Source organism: Chaetura pelagica, unplaced genomic scaffold (assembly GCF_000747805.2).
Source record: "Chaetura pelagica isolate M959 unplaced genomic scaffold, ChaPel_1.0 scaffold59, whole genome shotgun sequence".
NCBI lineage: Eukaryota > Metazoa > Chordata > Aves > Apodiformes > Apodidae > Chaetura > Chaetura pelagica.
In genome coordinates, this window is record NW_009954416.1 from 1579184 (window position 1) to 1599978 (window position 20795).

Here is a 20795-nt window from a genome sequence, read left to right on the forward strand (position 1 = left end):
GGAAAGCAATCCATGCTAACGTAACTGATAGGCTGCTGATATGGCTCCATGTGAAAGACAGTCCAGTCTTGAGCTCAATACCACGAGGTTACAACCTCTTCTATATTCAGTTTCATGCTTCTATGCATAAACCAGTGCAACTACCTGCAGAAACTGCAGAACCTATGGTTTTGGTTTTTTTGGGGTTTTTTTTGTTTTTTTTAATTCTGTGACTGTTATTCTGTGAATTGGGAAAGTCATGTTTTCCCTTGTTTTGGCAGGCAGTTGACCTGATGTTAGTGTACTGCATGACCAATCAGACCATCAAGAGTATCTCAGCACTTCGGCTGTGAAAATTGTCAGTATGAACCTATAACCCATGCCCTGACAAAGTCTGGTTAGTAAAAGTTTTTACAAACTATTTTGGAAATGAAGTGTAGTGTTCTTTTATCACCATTCAAAATGTGTCAAAGAAATTGTTCAAGCTGCATATAAATGAAGACAAAATTGGCACTTGTACTATAAGAGATGTGTCCCAACAGAATATGCTGTGGCAGAAACTCATGATCAGTATCTTTCTCAATGGGTGTACATGTGTGGAATGTGAGCCAGCTGCAGCTTTCCACAAAACTCCCCCAGTTTTTCTTGTACTCCATCTTCTTTACAGGATTGAAAGCTCCATGTCAAATATCAGCCTTATTTCATCTCTCAGGCAGCTTATCTTTCTGAGGCATACAGAATTTGAATCTGTCCTATTCACATCTGAAACCCTCATGCTGAAAACACACACATATATTCTAAAAATATTTGATCACAGCTCAATGGCCATAACTTCAAATATATCCACTTATTCATGGATGTGGATTTCAACTAGTTAAAATCTGACATCTGGACAATGGGGATTTCACGGAATGCTTCTTGGAGCCCCTTGGCACGGGGCCCATAACAGTGCCAGAGGTTTATTCAGATAGGGATTCCCATTTGTCTGGAAACTCAAGAGTTTTTCTCCAGGCTTTCCTAATGCAACATAGCAGTAGTCAGACCTTGAAGATGTAACAGCTAAGATTGCTCAAGTTCATTCAAGCCTGAAATGTTTGGTTCACTTGTTTTTCTTCAGTGCTTTACATGGATTTCAGTCAGATTCAGAATTAGAAAGAATGTTTGAGAAATTTCCCAAGAAAGAAAGGGTCAACATTTTGGGAGAAATTTAAATTGAGGCTTCTGTAAAAGTTCATCTCAAGATTTTGGTGCTGAGGTATAACATGCTGATGCATGATACAATATTTAGTCTGCTATATTTTTAAACCATGAATGGCACATTCTAGGCTGATTCAAGCATATTTTTCTTATTTTGTGGATCAAAATAGATCTTGTTTGAATTGCAATGAAACAAATACACTCAGGAAGGGAATAAGAGGGAAATAAATAAGAGAGAGCAGATCTAGGGGAAAACCAGCTGTTCCTTGCAGGAAACAGGGCACACACTGTGATGGCAGCTACCTGTTTCCAAAATATTTAATTATGGCACAGTTGGGCACCATCTGATATAAACACTAATTACAGCCACTGGTGGTCCAGGGCTAAATTCAGACAAAAGAAAAAATCTACCTTGCTTATGTTATTGTCATATGAGACAGAGAATGGCATTTAACAACACATGAGCCTGGACACCTGAATGCTTTTTCTGATACCTGTGCCTGATGTGTTGTCTCTCAAGATGCTTTAATGCATCTTAGGCCTTTCATGAGGACATAAGCAGGTGGATAGATGATAGAAGTGCAGTAGATGTGGTTTATCTTGATTTCAGTAAAGCATTTGACACCATCTCCCAGAACATCCTTGTAGCTAAACTGAGAAAGTGTGGTCTGTTCATTGGTTTTGACAGCTACAGTTTATGTTTAATTATTCAGCAAATACTGCATTACGTAGTAAATCCAGGTGGAATTAAGTATCACTATCTCACCAGGATACCAAGTTTTAATCTCAAAGAGATTTGTGAGTTGCTGTGGGTGTCTCTGATAAGGTGCAGAAATTGATGTGCATCTTTTTCTGTTGTCTAGTATTGTGCTCTTCCCCTCTGTGTGGAGGAATTATGTGCCATATCACAAACAGCCAACGTATCTTGAATATGGGTAACATTATCTGAGTTTACTAGTGATCATTCTTTCTCGTTGAGTAATCATATCTGCCTGCCTGGGTAACAGATTGAAAATACTGCTCAGTCCATTTGCTTAAAGGAATAGCTACTTTTAGCAAGCCTATCTCATTTAAAAGATGATCATCCATCTTGTATTGTTTTAGAAAAGTACTTTTGGCTCCTATTGGACACCTACCAGATTCTGTCTTTTGAGAATGTGGTGGAAGAAGCCTAAATGAGTCCTACATCATAGCAGGGCAAATGGCCAAGTGGCAGTTAAAAAACACTTTGGCTGCCTAATCTCTTTCTTCTGCCTATCACTGCACTGCAAAAAAAAAAAAAAAAAAAAAAAAAAAAGAAAAAAAAAAAAAGAAAAAAAAAGGGAGATTCCATATGAATTAATTCTCTAAGCTTCAAGCAGAAAGTCTTATCTTGGGATTGCAATGCTGTTTTATAACCCCACTCCTCTTGCAGAGGTTTCCACCTCATTGCCTGAACAGCTTTGCTGTTTGTGCCTAGGCCACAGCTTGATTTATAGAAGGATGCAAAGTTCCTCTTGATTTCCCTGTAACAAGTTTCAGGCTGGAAGAGTGCAGAATTTTCTGCTGAAGGAACTGAGGAACACTGAAGGTGGTTGAGGACCTCCAAGAGAAGCAGTTGAAGGTGGGAACCACCAGGGCATCTCTCACCAAGAGTGGGATAATTGGAGAGGAGAAACATTGGCTGCACTTTGAGAATTTGGGTAAAATATAAAGGGCAGAGAGAAATATATTGGTAGGATTTTTAACACTTGCTTACTACATATGTGTGGGAGAGACAGTGTTTAGAACAGTTTTTAACACTTTGCTGGTCACTCAGAATAGTTTATTACCCCTTTAAAGGAAAGCAAACTTGTTGTTCTACAGGTCATTGGAGGGAGATGTGCGTGCTTAAAGGGTTAGTATATGTAAGCTTGGAAAATGGAGCTTGTGTAGTTCTGGCCATTTAAAGACATGTTCTAGAATAGATAAACACCTACAGTGTTTAAATTACTGTGTGAAATCCAGACTAAGTTGAGAGACAGCTAAGAGAAACTTTGGACCATCTACTCCATTCCCCATGCCCAGGCAGCATGACTGAGACTTTGGGGTGAACTGTCCAGGCTAAAAATATCATAGTAGCAGCTTTTGTAGCAGAAATACAAACAGTCCTTATCTTACTTGGGATGAAGAATTATTTGAGAATGTGAAAAGGATAAATTAGCCCTGTATTTTGGACTCTTACAAAAGGGCTATGTAACATATGGTAATAATTTCAGGGAACTTAAGGTAAGGTGTTCTTTATTTACTTATGGCCTTCTTCATCCCTATGCAATGAACTGGTGAGATAAAGGAAAGCACAAGGTCTAGATTCATCCCAACACAGGTTGTGTGGCTTTGACTCCAACAAAGACTTCAGAATTCTTCTTTGTGAAGTCACTTCTGACAATGTCCGGTTTGTTAGCCCTGCTTTTAAATGAGGGTAGAACATATTTTGGTGAGCACTGCTAATCACAGTAGCGTATATGAAACTGTTTTCATTTCACTAGGTAATGAATAGTTTTACTTGCTCCTTCTACATATTTCAGTATGTGAAGATTCATTCCAACATGTACCCACAGCTTGCCTGAGTTTTCTTAATAGAAGAACACCCCATGCAGAAAGTAATTTAGGACTCTAACAGATGCTTTGCTTTATTTAGGCAAAAGGAGTCTGATCTGTTATTTTGCAGCTGATGTGAAAGCTCTGAATGGAGCATTGACATTATCTGTTTGACAACGATATGATGCAATACTACACTGTGCTATAAATTAGAGTCAGGAAGCAAGATGTTAATGATAGGGCCCCCTCTACGCATTAGTGACTTAAATAGCGTGTTTCTTTCAAATTCAACAGTGACTCACTTTCTTTTAAATAAAACCTCTTTGAGCTTTTTAAATCATGGCACGTAGGTCTAGTGTGTACTTCCTTTCATTCTGAGTAGTTCAGTGTTTACTTGAGCAGCTAATCCAAACAAGCTTTTGAGTATTGTACTGAATAATACCTTGAAATGTATTATTTTGTGCAACAAGATTTTTTTTAAAATAAATATTTTAATATTAAGTAAAATGTTCAGACTCTGTTCATATCTTACAGTAAGCAGAATTGAAGCTGAAAGTGGTTTTCTTTTCTTTCTTGAGATGATATCAGACACAGCTGAGGTCTTGAGCAGCATTTTAAATTTACTCAGCACATTTCAGGACTCTCTGCTGTTTTCTTTCATGCAATCAAATAGGCATTGATTAAAGAGAATTTCCCATGATTGATGAAATAAATTTTCTCTTGGATTCCCAGACCCTTTAGGCACACACTGACCCAACATTTCTGTACTCACTAGCTCCATCACGTTTTAGCCAGCTGAAGATTCAGACACTGCTGATGGCATAAGAGTTATTCTCCAAGTTGAAAAAAAAATGTAATTCTTTATGTTTAGACAAATATATCAGCCTTGTCCTGCCTTTCTCATTGCTACCTACTCACATTGGGCACTCTCAATCCTCTTCAGGACATTTCGAAGACATTTGTATTGAACAAGAAGTCATTGCTGATGGTGATCTAGTACGTTCTGCTGATAGCTTTCTACTGCAGGTGTTATCTGCTCATTAAGGGTTATAAAGAAATGCAGACAAAGTCCTTAAAAAGAAAATTCACCTTGCCTTTTGGGATATTTAATAGCAGGGTACACTCCTTACTTTTCAAAACAAAACTAAGATTTTTTAAAAATATCTTTCAAAATGAGGCCTAAACAGATGACAAACAGATCCATCACAAGCCCAAGATGTTCCCATTATCTGTAAGTTGTTGAGTAAAAAAGTTGTGAGATGGCAAAAGAGCACTGCAGCAAAAGTGAAGGAAAACAGCCAACTCTGTTGGGAAGAATGCCCTTGTATTCAGGATGTATTACGAAGAATGTTTCTTTTTGCTGGCCCAGAAGTTGCTATAGAATGACCTGAACACCTCAGGCATGCAGAGAGAGGCCATAGAAAAGAACAGTTTAGGCAACCATCGCTTAAGTTGATAATGCATTTATAATTTCAAAATGCATCCTACTCAGCATCTGGAAAGGAATTGTATGATACCATCATTAACTGATCATAGGTGTAAAATGTCTTGTAATAGTCTGGCTGTTTCTTTACCAGTGAAAGTCCCTGAAAGAGAAGCATTAGTATCAATCTGCCAGAAACAAATTATCACTTTGATATAATCTGTCCTGCAGGTATTACTAATAAAATCCTCCTTTAAGTCTAAAGTTTAGTTTACACAAAAATGCAAGTACAATTGCTTTAATTGCACGTCAACTCCAGTTGAGAACAATGGCATTTCAGGAAATATTCTTATTACCACCCCTAAAATCTGTGTGTGCTTCAGTGAGGAGGAAAATCTAGCTAGAAGTCACTTCCTGGCCGGACACGTATAGCTGAGGAATGACAAAGCTGTTTCTCTGCACTTACATATAAGCAGAATTCTCTGTTTATGCCAGCAGTTAAATAAACCAAATCAACCCCATAGCAGCCATATCAAAAGTGAAAGGGATCAAAAGATTAAAATGAACCACTGGGCTGGGTGCACAGCTATGTGAAGCATGGCAATATTTCCACTACAGAGTTTTCCTTTCTCTTTAGTGTTTATTTACTGTAATTTTTATACACTGAATATCCAAGTTGTCTTAATGATTACTGAATTAAAATTATTCCCTGGGAAGAAACAAGGAAACATCTCACAAGGCAGTAGCTGCTCAGTGACAGGAAGAATAGCAAGTGCCTATGAGCATCTGAATTTTATAGAGTTAGGAGAGTGAATACAGAAAAAGGTATCAAAAAAGGTAAAGAAGACAAGATGGGGAGCATAAAAAGAAAGAGAACAGGAAGAGATAATACAAGAAGGAAAAATCAAATGAATAGGAGATAAAAGGTGTAACAGAAGAGTCATGTGAAACAAATCCTCAAATGCCTGAGAGTAGTTTGTTACTCCACCTTGATTAAGTAGCTCTAGCAGCAACCCTGTTATCTTACTGCTTTTGCTAGAGGCAAAATCCAGACACTATGCAATTCATTTAAGGGAAAGAGATTGTAAATGGTTGCATTCAGGACAAGGCAATGAGTTATATTTCTTGTTATGTTGATTTTTTTTTTCTCCTAAGACATTGCTTCCCTACATACTTTAAGTGTACATTTGACACAGCCAGTACTTTTAGCCTTGTAATTGTTTGTCCATTGCTCTGTCTCTTATTTTGACTAGATCAAACCTGAAACTGTTACCGATGTGAGAGAGGGGACATACTCCTCTCCCAGTGAAGAAGCAAAGGGAGTTCATAGAGTTCCCTGTGTTCTTCCACTAGTAGTAACTCTCAGAAGGTCATAATAACTTCCCCACACTCCCACATTAGCAAACTTTACCTAAGGGTTTCACCAGATGATCCCCTTCTTTTCCACAGGTTCACCAGGCTGCTTGAGCGGCTGGCAGCTGAAGATGACTTTCCATCCCCCACGTGCATTCGGACCACGGTCGATGTGGTGAACGCGCTGCGCACGTTTCTTTCAGGCTTAGCAAGGATGATGTAGACCTTGGGCACAAACATGCAGCCGAGGGCCACCGTGGCACTCAGACTCACGGAGAAACACATGGTAATTATCTTGTAGTTGCTTCCAAAATATATTGGCACAAAAGCCAGCCAAATGATGCAGGTGGTGTACATTGTAAAGGCAATATACTTTGCTTCATTAAAATTAGCTGGGACATTTCTTGTCTTAAAAGCATAAAAGGTGCAACTCAAGATCAATAATCCATTATATCCAAGGGGAGTTACAACACCCAGGTTGGTGGTGTTACAGATCAGGTAGACCTCTCGGATGCTGGGGTAATCATGCATTATGTCTGGTGGTTCCATTATAAAGAGGGCAACAATTATGCCTAATTGTATACAAATCAAGATAAACGCAATAACCAGTTGGGCACAGGCACTCATGAACCTAGGTTTCTTTGTACAAATCTTCTTCTTACTTCCAGCCAGGATTCTTGCAATGCGGTTGGTTTTAGTTACTAGAGCAGAATAACTCATAGCTGGGGAGAGGCCGATGCCGATTCGTTGAAGGTAACAGTAAATCTGTTGAGGTTTCGCGATGAGGCAGAAAGTGCACAAGTAACCCAAGCAGATGCCAGCTAGAATGATGTAGCAAAGTTCTCGGCTGGATGATTTGACCACTGGAGTATCACGGTACATTATGAATATAGCTGTGACAAACAAGGTGGCCAGCAGACCCAGACACGCAAAAACAACTGCTGCGATTGGTTCAGGATCACCCCATCTGAGATACTGGACTGGGATGAGGTCACAACCTGCAGAAAAAGAAATCAAATGGGAGGTAAACTGAAGTGTGTAAGAATCAGATTGTTTATTTATGTAGTTACAGGTTTTCCTAATATTTATCTTCTTTTTATCTTTCAGGAAGGTGCCATTACAATGAGTATAGGCTAAGATTATGTTAATATAATGGCACAATAAATACATTTCATCGACAGCTTATTTCAGTAGCTCTGGAATATAACATGATGACTGGAAAAAAACCAAACAAGCTGATTAAGAGTATCCACAGTGGAGTTTTCCTTTTAAATTGTTTAAAATACAGTAATTTATGAATATATTTGGGAATCACATTGTATTATCTCAGTGCAAAATGCTTCAGAGTTGTCTGGGTATTACATGCACTTAAAGGACCAGTTGTCAATCCCACTTCTTATATTGTACACTGTGAAAGATATAGGTACTTATTTAATGATTATGGAGAACACTCTACAGACACTACCTGTCAAGAAGAAGAGGTTGTTTCTTTCCCAAAAATGTTACTTTTTTTCTTACAAAAATTTTCTAGAACCAGAGTTGCAGATAATGGGTAATTTGGGATGGCACACATCGCTCAGTTCTTTATCTGTCATTTATCCTTTTGAGATTTCTGAGGAATTAAAATCTCTAACTTATGAAATCAAGCTGAATTCAATAAATTAGTGTCAAAGCTGAATTAGCAGTGCAACACATTCTTCAGTCTGTGTGTAGGTTTTAATAAGTAATTCTATGTATGCATGTCATAGGAAGTCAAAGGTTTTCTTTCCACAGTGAACAAGTCAATGGACAGGAGTAAAAACTGGCAGAAAACTTGTTGCTGGTTGTTGTTTAGGCTTCAGCATTGGTTTTCAGACTATTTCATGCCTTTCTTGCATTATTACTTTTTTACATTGTCTTAATAAAATACCTGAGAAAAAAGCTGAAATCTTGTCCCAGTTTTTCCCCCATCACTGGGTATGATTTACAAGGAAAATGCTAAACTCTGTAATGATTTATTCCTCAGTTAAGATTTAAGAACTGGACAGTCTTCATAAGGCAATGACCGGTGAGGTTTTATATATAATATTTTTCATATATGATAGTTTCATATATAATAGTTTTGCAGCTAACGGTTTTGTGACAATGACACTTTGCAGAAAGGGACAACCAGAGCAACTAAAAGAGATATGGGAAAACTACACTGTGAGAGTTCAGGTTAGGTCGATGGCCAGGACTATACCAAAGTCAAGACTGAAAAATGGTAACACAGAACTCATTCCTGTCCCCTAAATATGTGTATGCTCTGTGGTAATTTGGACAAGATTCTGCCCTACAACCCACCTCTTACACTTCATGAGCATCTTCAAACACCTGGAAAGGCTTCTCTTCTAGCTGGCTCAGAATCTCCAGGTGGAACAGAGCCAGGTGCCATGTCTTATGGCCCCTGCAGTGTGCTGAAGCAATCTTGGGCTGTGGAAAGGCTGTTAGGAACCAGTCCAATTTGGAGCAGGTGTAGGGTTGCTCTACTCTGTGCTCAAGACTGCACTGCTTCTGGGACTAGAGCCTCAGTAACATTAATATAAGACTGCCTCTGTGCTCTTCTGGCCAGAAATGTAACCCTTGGGAGCAAGACACTAAATTCAGATGTGAAAGGCAAGACAAGCAGAAAAAAAACCCATAAAAATCAGAGTCCCATTTGACATGGTAGGGAAAGGTTTTCTGAAAGGAGCATCAAAAGTCACTAACAAATTACAGATAAAGATGTAGAAAGACACGCTGGGAATTGGGAAAAAAAAAAGAAAAAAAGATTCTGGTACTTTGTAAAAACATCTGGCTACTGCAAATAAGGGCTAAATTGTGCCATAAACAAGGAGAGGAGAAGCTCTTCAAGGTCTGACCGCTGCCATAAGTCTATGTCCTCTCTATAGAGATAAACTTGTCACTCTTGTCTGATCCTTCAAATTTCATTAAAATTTGTTACCCTGGGAGAAGAGTTCACAAAATGAAACACTGTATCATAGTCCATAATTTCTTGGGATTTGATCCTGACATTGTTTTAATTTGTTATTATATCCTTGACAACTGGGAAACCTTGCAGTGCCTTCAGCATCCATAAAAGTGCATTAGCTTAGCACTGAAAATCCCTTTCATGGCAGGCAATATAAAATATATAATTAAACTAGTTCCAAAAGCGAGCATGACATATGAAATCTTGTGAGCAGGTGCACTCTGGAAAGTGAAGGGAATTCAGTGAAGTCTCTTAAGTCAACATCATGAGCTGAAGGTCACTGAATCTGCACATGACGACTAAAACTGGCAGATGATTACTGCTGATTTAGCAACTGAGAAATACTCTTCAGTGGGTTTTGGCATCGTGGGCAGTGAGTTCAACCCATTGACAACATCCTTCCAAGGACAGCAGAAGACCAAACACCACAGCTGAAGCCTAAGCAACCTAGTCACATCCTATTTTTTATGAGAGTCTCCACGTAGGATTTGGCACGTATTATTCAAAGTGTATTGATGTTATACTGTTTGATAATTTATATTAATGCTTCTGAGTATTTTTTTCTTTATAATCCCCAAAGATTGGAGAAGGGATATCTTGATTAGTTATTTGGGTTTTCATTTACGGAGAATCGATACGCAAAAATTGAACACTGAGAATAAAAATCTACATGAAGCTGGCAGGGTGGCTTTTATTAATTTTTACTTTAGTATATATTTATTTATTTTATTTTATTTTTTCAGTATCATTTTGTTTGTTTATTTATTTATTTATTTACTTTCTTTCAGTTTTTAAACACCAAGAGTTTACCCAACGTGACAAAGCAAAAATAAGGATTACTGTCTCCAAAGTCCAGAGTGAGAAATCAGTCCCCTTACCTCCACATGGAATATGTACCAATTCAAGTGAGCGATGACATCTTTAATGTTTTGGTATGAAGTTCTGCTGCTATGGTAAATTATTATAGTTACCAGTTCTTTGCACAATTCTTTTGAGACCTTTTGAAGTTGCTACAATAGCAGGGCATGTAGAGGTGACCAACTGTGTGCTGTTTTCTTAGCTGCCAAATTTCCCAGGCTGGCACATTTACTAAAACCATCAGCAGAGGCAGGTTTGCACAGTCACTGGATGCTGCAAGGGACTGTGCATGTGTTTACTCTGCCACTTCTGCAGGGCAGGAGCTGGAATGGGTCATATTTTAAACCATGAAAGCTGGGATATCTGTGGCTCAGGAGCCTAAATCCCTAGTGACACAAAAGTACTGAGTTGTGCATTGCAGCAAAAGGCAGGGTTATGAATCTTAGAATAATACATTACAGTTACTCTATCACCACATGGGGAATGATTCCTTAATTATACAAATGTGCAGAATGACTGGAACAACTGATGAATTACAGCAATCAGTCCCGTCCTTATGGTAACTCTAATGTTTTGATTTAAATTTCACTAAAAAATGCTGTCTGTGTGTTGTAAATGTTTTGTTCAGACTACGTTGTGCTCAGCAAACTTTTCATAATTTAAGACATCATGACAAGCCGTTCCTTCTGGCTTTGTTGGCAAGCCCACCTTCATCCAGCCCAGCAGCCTCCAAGAGCTGTTTGTTGAGCTCAGCATTCTTGAACCCACTCACTTCAGTCTAAAGCTCTGTTTGGTTCACACTGGAGGCTTGGGCTGTAAATGGACTGGAAACTAAAGTCCACACCTTACCTGGAACAAGCAATTGAGGGAAGGAAAGCCTACAAAGCCAGCAAAAAGGGAGGGGATGAAATGACAGCCAGAGATCCTGGTCATAACATTGTCACATGAACCCTTAACACGTCCTCATCTGCTTTCTCTGAGAGGCTGGTGTAGAGAGTGACTTATGCATGTGATTACATTTCATGTGGAATAAGAAATAAAAAGGAAAGAGAAATAAAGGGCACAGGAATTCAAGGTGAAAATTGGACATTATGTCTGCTGATGTGCATTTATAATGTTAAAAACAGATAAAAATGGTACAGCCTTACCAATTATGGTGAAAGCAAGACACCAGTAATGTTTCAGCAGCATTATCAATTCAGCACAGGCTAAATTGTGTTCTGCCTTCTGCTCACAACTTTCAGACAATCACTGAAATTACCAATTACTGTAACTTTATTGCAAGCAACAATACAGGAAAGAAGCTTGATGGCAACAAGCAGTTACCATTTTAAATTTTTCTGGGCAAGAGGTTAATGATTTTTTTGGCTGAGGAGTGGTGGGGGTGCTAGGGCAAGATCCAATCATATGACACTCTCAAGCCTCAGCTCCCTGTGACTTCTGCCACAGCCCAAACCAGCAAGCTGCAGGAAGAGCTGGCCAAGCCCTGGTGGGGATCTGCTGAGATTGGACATAGAGCATCACCCCTGCCCTTGGCTCCACAGGTGTTTTGTTCTATTCTCAGTCCTTTCTGTTCAAGGGTCATTTGGATAATCCAGCTCTTATCTGGCAAAATGGAACAGGCAAACAAGGTCATGACTCTGCTGTCCTGGGTTTACTGTACTTGATTTGGTGAAAGTATTTTTGGAACTATAATAAAACCCATATATTTCTGATGTTTAGCCTTGTCCTTGAATGACAAAACAGTTTTTTAAAGAGCTTTAGAATATTTCAGTTCCTGTTTTTGTGGGAATCCAATTGAAAAAATAAAATAGACAGTGTATTTGAAATACACAGAGAACAACAAAATTGTCAATACAGCCTAGACATAATCCAGATGTCACTGAAATTAATATAATCTACTTTCCTTGCAGTGCCTGAGGTCATTAGACAAAACTTTTTTCTGTTATTATTGTTTGTTGTCTGTGAATCACAGAAAGATAATAATTTCCCCTTTCCCACCTCAAAAATGCCCTTAAACCAGCATCAGTGAGAACTGAACCAAGATGTTCCTACATCCACTGAAAAAGCTTTGCAATGCTGAACAAAACTTATTTGCTCTTTCCAAGGCACAGTTTTTGAGTGCAGAAGACCACGTCCTCAAAGTCAGTTTTATTTTTGGAGAACAAAAATCCATTTTCATCAAGCTAGTGAAAAATTAATTTCATTTAGGTTTGGTCCTCCTCGTTAAGAAAATCTCTTAATGTGTATCAAAAAGTGCCTGGCATCTATTTCTCTGCCCTCCACGGTGAATATATCGCAAAGAAGGGCTTTGAGGAATAGTGGAGGGATTGACATTTACTTCTGGACTTAAACCTGTGAGTTTCTCCCACTCTAATTGAGTCAGTCACACTAGACATACTAATGTGTGAAGGGGTGCTTTAATGTATGAATGTTGCTGACACAACACATGGGGAAGCCACGTTGCTTGGAAAGCATTTCTTGATACTAAACCAGGAGGAAGAAAATGAATTGGGGTGTATTATAGGAATGGTACAGATAAATTTTGAGAAAAGAAAGACTAGTTTTTTTGTCCAAGGAGGAGCCTGGTCCTGGAGCCTCTGTATAAACAATGAAACTGAAATTTGTGAGAAAATAAAATATGGGCAGCTAAACATTCTCTTTATTTCCTCAACTTCACTTCTAGATGGAGATATTTTCCAGTAACTGATTTAATCAAGAGAAATTCCCACTTGTCTTTCCCCCTGCCTCTGGGTTTCCTGTACCTTTACTTCAGAACTCCAATGTATTTTTCTGTTCTGAGAGTAACTTCATTTTCCTACATGTATTGCATCCTTTCTGTCCTCTCCCTCCCTGCATCTGAATCCTGATATTCCACAGTTGACTGAAAATAAAGCATTATTCTCTTCCTTTCTGTGAGCAACAACCTACCTTTACACATTTTATATAGTGGAGTTTGTGGCACAAAAGTGATGCTGATCATTGAGCATAAGAAAGATGGAGTGATGTTTCGTTGTCTGAGCCAAAAAAGGATTCCAAAATTTTTTTATCTCTGTTAAGATCTTTGGCAAACAGTGAAGTGCAGCTCCACAATGAAAGCCTTCTCAGGCACTTGGCTGCTACATTTACAGGACTCTCATCTAAAGGTGGTCATGCAAGGAAAACTTATTCCAAAGTGTAGCCTTGTGAAGCTGACATGGCTTTATCAAGCAGCAGGGACTACTGCAATATCCAACATAGGGACATTTCAAGGAGCTTTGTGTATGCTTTACAAAACTGAAGGGAAATTTCCTTGCCAGAATAGAAAATACATCTCCTTCTCTGTACTTTTAATTCACATTTATTACTAAATCTTATGTTGTAAACAAAACTGAGAGGCAGTTTTTCACAAGCTGCAAAAGTATCATTAAAAATACAGCTCAATTTATTTTATGAACCAGCTGGGAATGGACTTTTTAAAATCAGTTTTAAATACAAAGCTAAATAAGACAAGATCCAGCCATCACGTGAATAGTAAGTTAGGCAGGGACTGCACAGCAGTGAAGCTGTGGTGATGGGTGTCCTGATGCCAGGAGTATGAATGGTATCAGCTGTTCTCATAGAGGCCAAGGCAGGGTTCAGTCTCCAAATAGTGCCTGCTGAATTTGTTTCTGGCTGAGGAACACGGGTTAACTCTCCTGGGGAACACTTTGCATGGATATTGTTTTGTGTGCCTATTGGCTTTGGAGCCTATAAAGCCATAAAATGCATGTCTAAAGCCAGATTAATGTTTTGCTAAATGTAGCAGCTCATGTAATACAGAAAGCAGTTGGCTTGGCTAGAAAGACAACTACTTGCCTTTTAAACAATCTAAACTGAGTGGAAAATCATTGATTCATCCTACAAGACCTTTTGAGGTGGTAACCCATCCTGCTCTTCCATCCTGAGGGCAAAGTAAAACCTTCAGAAAGTAAACCCTCTACAAACCCAAACCAATGCCTTGCCTGAGGCACGGAGATCTGTGTGTTCTGGAGACCCAGCTCGAAACACAGAGCCCGAAGGCCAAACTGGTGGCTGTCCCACTCCACTTTGCCTCACATAGGGTTCTTACAGTCTAATTACCCAAGCCTCAACATGTCAATGGTCAGGTACCATCACTGTTGTTTCAGAAATGGATCATCTGTTGTCCAGTGAGGCACCTGGAGCAAATACCCCCCTAAGGAACTTGTAGCAGCTCCTTTTCCAGCTATGTTGAACAAAACTTCAGGTGCTCACTTTAACAGAGATATGAGCTGGAATCTGCCACATCCTAGACAGGATCTCTGGTGGTTGAAGAACTGAAGATTTCCACTAGTTAAACTTCATAAACTGAGCAGCCTGGTGCAGTGGCCTGGTCTCTGCAACATGGGCTTTGGAGTCTTCTGGATGACCCACCAAGCACTGGTGAATCTGAGTTTATACCAAACCCTCAATATTCTTCTATGGGGGACGTGTGGAACCAGGAGTCTTTTTCTCAGATTTTCCACTCTCCTGGCACAAGAGACCTTTCTCTGACATGTGAAGGCTTTGCTGACTGCTGAATGTCTGGAGGGAGAGAACTGGGCAAGTAGGGCTGGGGGAACACTTGCAAATTCGTTTTATTGCTGTTTCAGCTTTCTCAGTTTAAAGTTTTTTTCTCATGGAAAGTTTCATATTTGACATTTTCTGAAAAATACCCCATCAATTTCATGGCTAAATGACATTTTTCCAGTAATTAGGTAATTTAGCTCATATATCACAGCAATGTAACATTCTTAATCAGGAAAGTATTAACTTTATATAAAAAACATGTCTGTAGGCCAAGCTTTGCCTGACTCTTCCACTTATGTAAATTAATCAAGCAAACTGGTTTTCCCTTTGTCTTCTAGCTCTTTCACTTCAAAAAATATTCCACTTATCCACAGAAGTTATACAGAAAGCAAGTCTACAAGCTTTTCTAGAAAAAAACAAACAAACAAACCACAAAAACGCCTGTCTCATCTCCCCTTGGCTATACAGAGCACAGTGAGAACCTGAGCCTTGAACAGTGTTTTGAAGTGGTGTGTGCTCTGAACTTTACAATACCTGAGTTTTGTTTATTAGTCATAAAGAACAGAGGCTGTGGAATACAAGTGTTGGAGTAATTTATTTCTAAAGTAGTCAAATTGGTATTCTGCAAGAGCATGGCAAGGAGCACATGAACCTGGTATTCTAGCAGACTCTGGTGAACAAAAGACTAAAGCAAACTTAAGTCTATTTGGACTCATGAATTTAGCAGCAGTAATTGCAGCAGCTACTTCCAACTAGTTCATAACCTTCTCAGATTGAAAAAGAAAATGCTGCACAACTCTTCTGTACCTGCTTGGGAAGCAAATAAAACTCTGAAATCTGTCCTCCCTTAATAATTTCTCTGACAAGGACTTATTTTCTCTGCCTGTTCGGGGAAGGACAAGATCTGCACCACCAGCTAGAGGTTACAACAACGTTGAATACAAACCCACAGCACTATTTTTCTTATTTCCAGATCAGGTAACTCAGGTCACTAGAAAGCAGCTGAATTGTACCAGCAATTCCTGAATCAAGGTGATTTAAGAAGCCAAATACCAGCCTCAGTTACATTTTCATCTTTAGCCCTGGGTTTGTTTTGACCGAAACAGTCCTCATACTCACTCATATATGGCATTTGTTTCTTCAGCTCAGCAGATGAACATTTTAATTGACAACATGAGCACAGCCACCACTCATTTACCTGTGAGGTCATCGTTGGGCCAGGAGCCGAGCTGACAGGCCTTGCATGTGTATTCATCAAATACATATTCATTCTCTTTACAAGGGGTGCAGGTCCAACAGCAACTCACTTCTCCTTTACGGATCACCTGAGACAAAAAGTGACATTTTCTTTACCAGCACCAGTGCATATTCAGGCTGCCCTAGTTGCTAACTTATTTTTTTAATCTGTTTTTTTTGATAGAGGTGTTTTTTTGTTTGTTGTGGTGGTTAAAAAAAAATAAAAAAATTAAAGAGATTACCTTTTTATTATATGTTTGCTTGTACAAAAAATGACACAAGTTCTCAGTTCCCCCATCATGTGTATACCAGAAGAAACCAAACATCAACCCTACAGAAGTACAAATGGAGGTACAGACAGACAATAAGATATTTTTTCCCCTCTTAGAATTAACAAAACATTTCTACATGGCAATGTGCCTATAGAAGCCAATGCATGATACTCAAGGTATATAATTCACTCCATTTTGGTCCGTATGGGGAATCATGTCAATAACATTATTTCCCTAAGGATTCATTTTGGGGTTTTTGGCTTGCTTATTTGTCATCCAATTATGAGTGATTTCTTAAAACTGATTTTCTCCAGACATCAAACTGAACATGCCTTTCCAGAATTGTTTAATTACTAATTAACATAATTTCTAATTAACATTTAAGAGTGAGCATGTTATCTTTATCCATTTTTACGTCTGACCTGATTTCTGATTTTGTGATTTACTGCCAAGTGTTATTGCATGCTCAAAATTGAGATACAGATTTTTCAAGATCATTACTTATCATCTCTGAGCACTGAAAACATCTATGCTTGTTGTCAGTATGTCTTTCTTTTGAAATAATGTATTCCCAGTTTCTCTGCTCTTCCCAAACTATTTATAAATGGATATTCCCAATTATAGCATAAGAAGTAGGCTGACTTATGAATCTTTTGCAATGACGAATGTAGAAGATGGTTTCAAAACCAAACACCTTAATTGTCATTTTAATAAATGGAATATAAAAGAGTGTAATACAGAAGAACTGGATTGATCTTTGCAACATTACAGTGAAAAAATGTAAATGGTATAATATTCATCAGCAATATAAGAACTTGAAAACTTCAATTATTTATTTTGTTTTTAAAATTGTAGAGCATGAGAAGAAGAAAAGCCACACCTGGATACCTAAACTGGCAGAAATGCCATGGGAGCATAAGTGACATAAGAGACTAGAGCAAAACAGGATATCTTTCCTCCAGAAAATGTAACATCTTGGGATTTAATTTACTTTGAACTAGGGTGAAAATTGAACAAATGACAAAATTTCTTGTGTCAGGGAAAATAAATTCCTGGAGAGCTTGTATTATTTTTAGGCACATATCTTGGTAAACTTGATGCGTCATAAAAACCTACAATTTTACAATACATAAAAGACTCAAGAAAATTAAATGGCAAGATAACAACCATACACTATTATCAATACAACTAAACATTTTATTAATGTAATTAAACTATAACCCTTTTCTGTTAAATTTTAACCAAATCAACATCTTCTATAAAATACCTGGAATTTGTCAAATCCTTCACATAAGTGAATTGTAGAATCATAGAATTATAGAATACTAGGTTGGAAAGGACCTCAAGGATCTGGTCACTGACTGTTTCTTACTCAAAACTAACCCAGATTTAATCCAGTTAAGGATTACATATAATTCTCTAGAAATCAAAAGAATTGCTATCTACTAGTTAGAATCATGTCAGACTTTTTTTTGGTATTAAACTGGTGAGTTAGTTATTTCTTCAACCTTTTATTTTACATTTCTTGAGCAATTGTTTGCTGTAGCACTGAGCTGTAAAACAATCTTTTCTTTCCCTTTTAACCACAAAAATTCTCTTTAAAACAAAAATTATTTTCCCTTCCCTTGTCACCTGGGCAATTCATCAAACCCATAGTTTTTTAAATATTCATATGTCCTCACTATTTAAAATATGTAAGGTTGGACTGTTTTTTGGATTTTACCAAGTTCTTCAGATGGTTGTACAGATATTGCTGAGTGTTGGATATCACAAAACTGAATATTTCAAATTCCTGCATAATAACTGAGCCCCATAGAATTCTGTAGGAAAACCATCATAAAACTTGGCAGGATCAAGGCCTCCCCATCATCTGTGAAGACCATGAAAATGAAGGACTGTGTAGTAAGCTTTGAGATTTATAATCAATAACTAATGAGTAGCATAAAGAATATTTCAGACATTGTGTCTATTTGTGTGATGAATTGGTTTCATGGTGAAGAATTCTTTCAGGAGAATCCTTGAAAGCACAGAGAGAAAGTAGAAGGAGACTGTATTAATGGAGACAACAAGATCCCATCACCTCTGTTATAGCAACAAATCATAAAGGAACTCAGAGCTGCTTAGTTATTATCTGTTCGTCCATCTCTGTCCTCTCACGTATGTGATTTCGTGGCTGGAGCAAGCTAACATTTAGCTCCTGTGAGAGTAATTAATCCAGCCTTCCTTTATGTGTCTGCAGAAAGTATATTCTTGTCTGAACCAAATGTCCTGGCTGGGTGCCTTCTACCACCAGTGAAGAGAAAGAAATGTTTCTACACCAAGACTCATATTAACTCTTTTCAAAGTCTACAGAAGGATGAGATGACTCTTTATCTGGAATTATTTTCATTGACTCTAAAGGAAGTTCAGAAGCCTGATGCAGCTGTATAAGCCTACACTGAAGATATACAAATTTGGTCAGATGAAACGTGCTTACTGACTCTGTCAAAGACCAGTTAGTGAATAAAACATCATGACCACGTTATAAATACTGGATTAATTTTGTATTGCAGAGCATGGTCAGCCTCCCAACAGTCCCTCACTGCAGCTGCTTCCAGTTTGCAGTATGTCATGTTAACAAAGGAGCACAGTTATCCAGCTTCCAGCAAGAGTAACTGCTGCCTGGGCTGCATGAAAAGAAGCATGGCCAGCAGGGTGGGGGAGGTGATTCTGCCCCTCGTGCTCTGTTCTCATGAGCACCTGGAGTACTGTGTACAGCTCTGGAGCCATCATCACAGAAAAGACATGAAGCTGTTGGAAAGGGTCCAGAGAAGGGCCACCAAGATGATCAAAGGGCTGGAGCACCTCTGCTGTGAAGGCAGGCTGAGGAAATTGGGGCTATTGAGCCTGGAGATGAGAAGGATTTGGAGAGACCTTATAGCAGCCTTCCAGTACCTGAAGGGGCTACAGGAAAGCTGGGGAGAGGCTTTTCATCAGAGAGGGTAGTGATGGGACAAAGGGTAATGGTTTTAGACTGAAAGAGGGGGATTCAGGTTAGGCAGCAGGCAGAAATTCTTCACCATGAGGGTAGTAAGGCACTGGAATAGGTTGCCCAGGGACGTTGTGGATGTCCCCTCTCTGGAGGTGGTTAAGGCCAGGTTGCATGAAATTTTGTGCAGCCTGGTCTACTGTGAGGTGTCCCTGTTCATAGCAAGGTGGTTAGAAACTGATGATCTTTGAGGTCCCTTCCAACTCAAATAATTCTATGGTTCTATGATTCTATGTCAGAAATTACAGCTGTTTTTTTTCCAGTCTGAAGCACTCTGCTGTCCATGCCCATCCCCTCAGTCCACAGCCTGGGGGGATATAAGTATTATACAAAAATAAATTACTGTAAGGTAAGCTAAGGACTTGCAGTATTTACCTGTTCTTCAGTGTTATGGGATGCTGAAGGATAATAGAGTACAGTTATTATATGACAGATTTATCTGCCCTGCTCACTTACTGTGACATGGAAAGGGAGGAAGGAAAAATCAAAAAGTAGAAACAAAGCAGCAGCAAAACAGGATGTGATTAAAAAAATAAACAAATAAAAAATCACCTATGTTTCCTGAAGTTTTAAATAGAAGTCTTTATCAGTGTTCTCTGATGATGCCACAGACTTACGTTCTGATTAATAAAATTCCAGTTTAGGTGTGAATGTGTAGCTCTGAATTAGTAGCAATTATTTTCTATAATTTATTTGCAAATGTACTGACAATTCCCAGTCAGGGAATTGCCCTACTCTGGATCAGATGCTGTAAAAATACGTGGCAAAGGAAAACCCTAAAATACTTATTTTAAAGAATTTGGAATATGAGAGTTAAAAAGTCAGCAATTCACAGATATAGGAGTATGTAGCAATATATGAAAAAAAGCAAGATGTCTATGATACAGGTAAGAACTAGACGTGTTAGTTTGTGCACTTTAATTAAGGTGTGGGATGCTGCATCCATGTGAGTCAGGGAAAACTTGTTTTCAAATTTCAAGGCTGTGTAAACTACCCAAGAATGGGAAAAATGTTTACCTTTATCTGGCCTTTTTCACAAGGTTCACTGCACACAGATCTGATGATATTGTTTTTCTCTGACCATATTTCATCATCGTCCATCTTCAGCTCTCCATTGTCCCAGCTGCCAACGTTAATATAATCAAAGTAGTCCTTCCCCATTTTCTTGAAATTCATGATTTCATATCTTTAGAAACACAAAAGGGGACACATAGCTGAGTAGAGGAGAATATCACAAAAAGTTTCAGATTAAAGGAACATTATATAGTCACAATCAAACTTGTTGAAAAAGAAGAAGGGTGAAACTGCAAGTTTCATGCTTGCCCTTGAGACTCTCCCAGTAATATTGTGATA

General features: G+C 38.5%; 1 protein-coding gene across 1 annotated transcript in view; it reads right to left on the reverse strand.

Moving 5' to 3' along the window:
• Window positions 1-20628, reverse strand: part of LOC104394782 (metabotropic glutamate receptor 5-like) — a gene marked incomplete at its 5' end in the record, with an annotated part of 38680 nt that extends 18052 nt beyond the window's left edge. The window contains 3 exons of the mRNA XM_010004417.1: window positions 6570-7509; window positions 16105-16231; window positions 20460-20628. Of these exons, the coding sequence (XP_010002719.1) occupies window positions 6570-7509; window positions 16105-16231; window positions 20460-20628 (1236 nt within the window). The remainder of the gene's footprint in view (window positions 1-6569; window positions 7510-16104; window positions 16232-20459) is intronic.
• Between the last annotated feature and the right edge of the window lie 167 nt (window positions 20629-20795).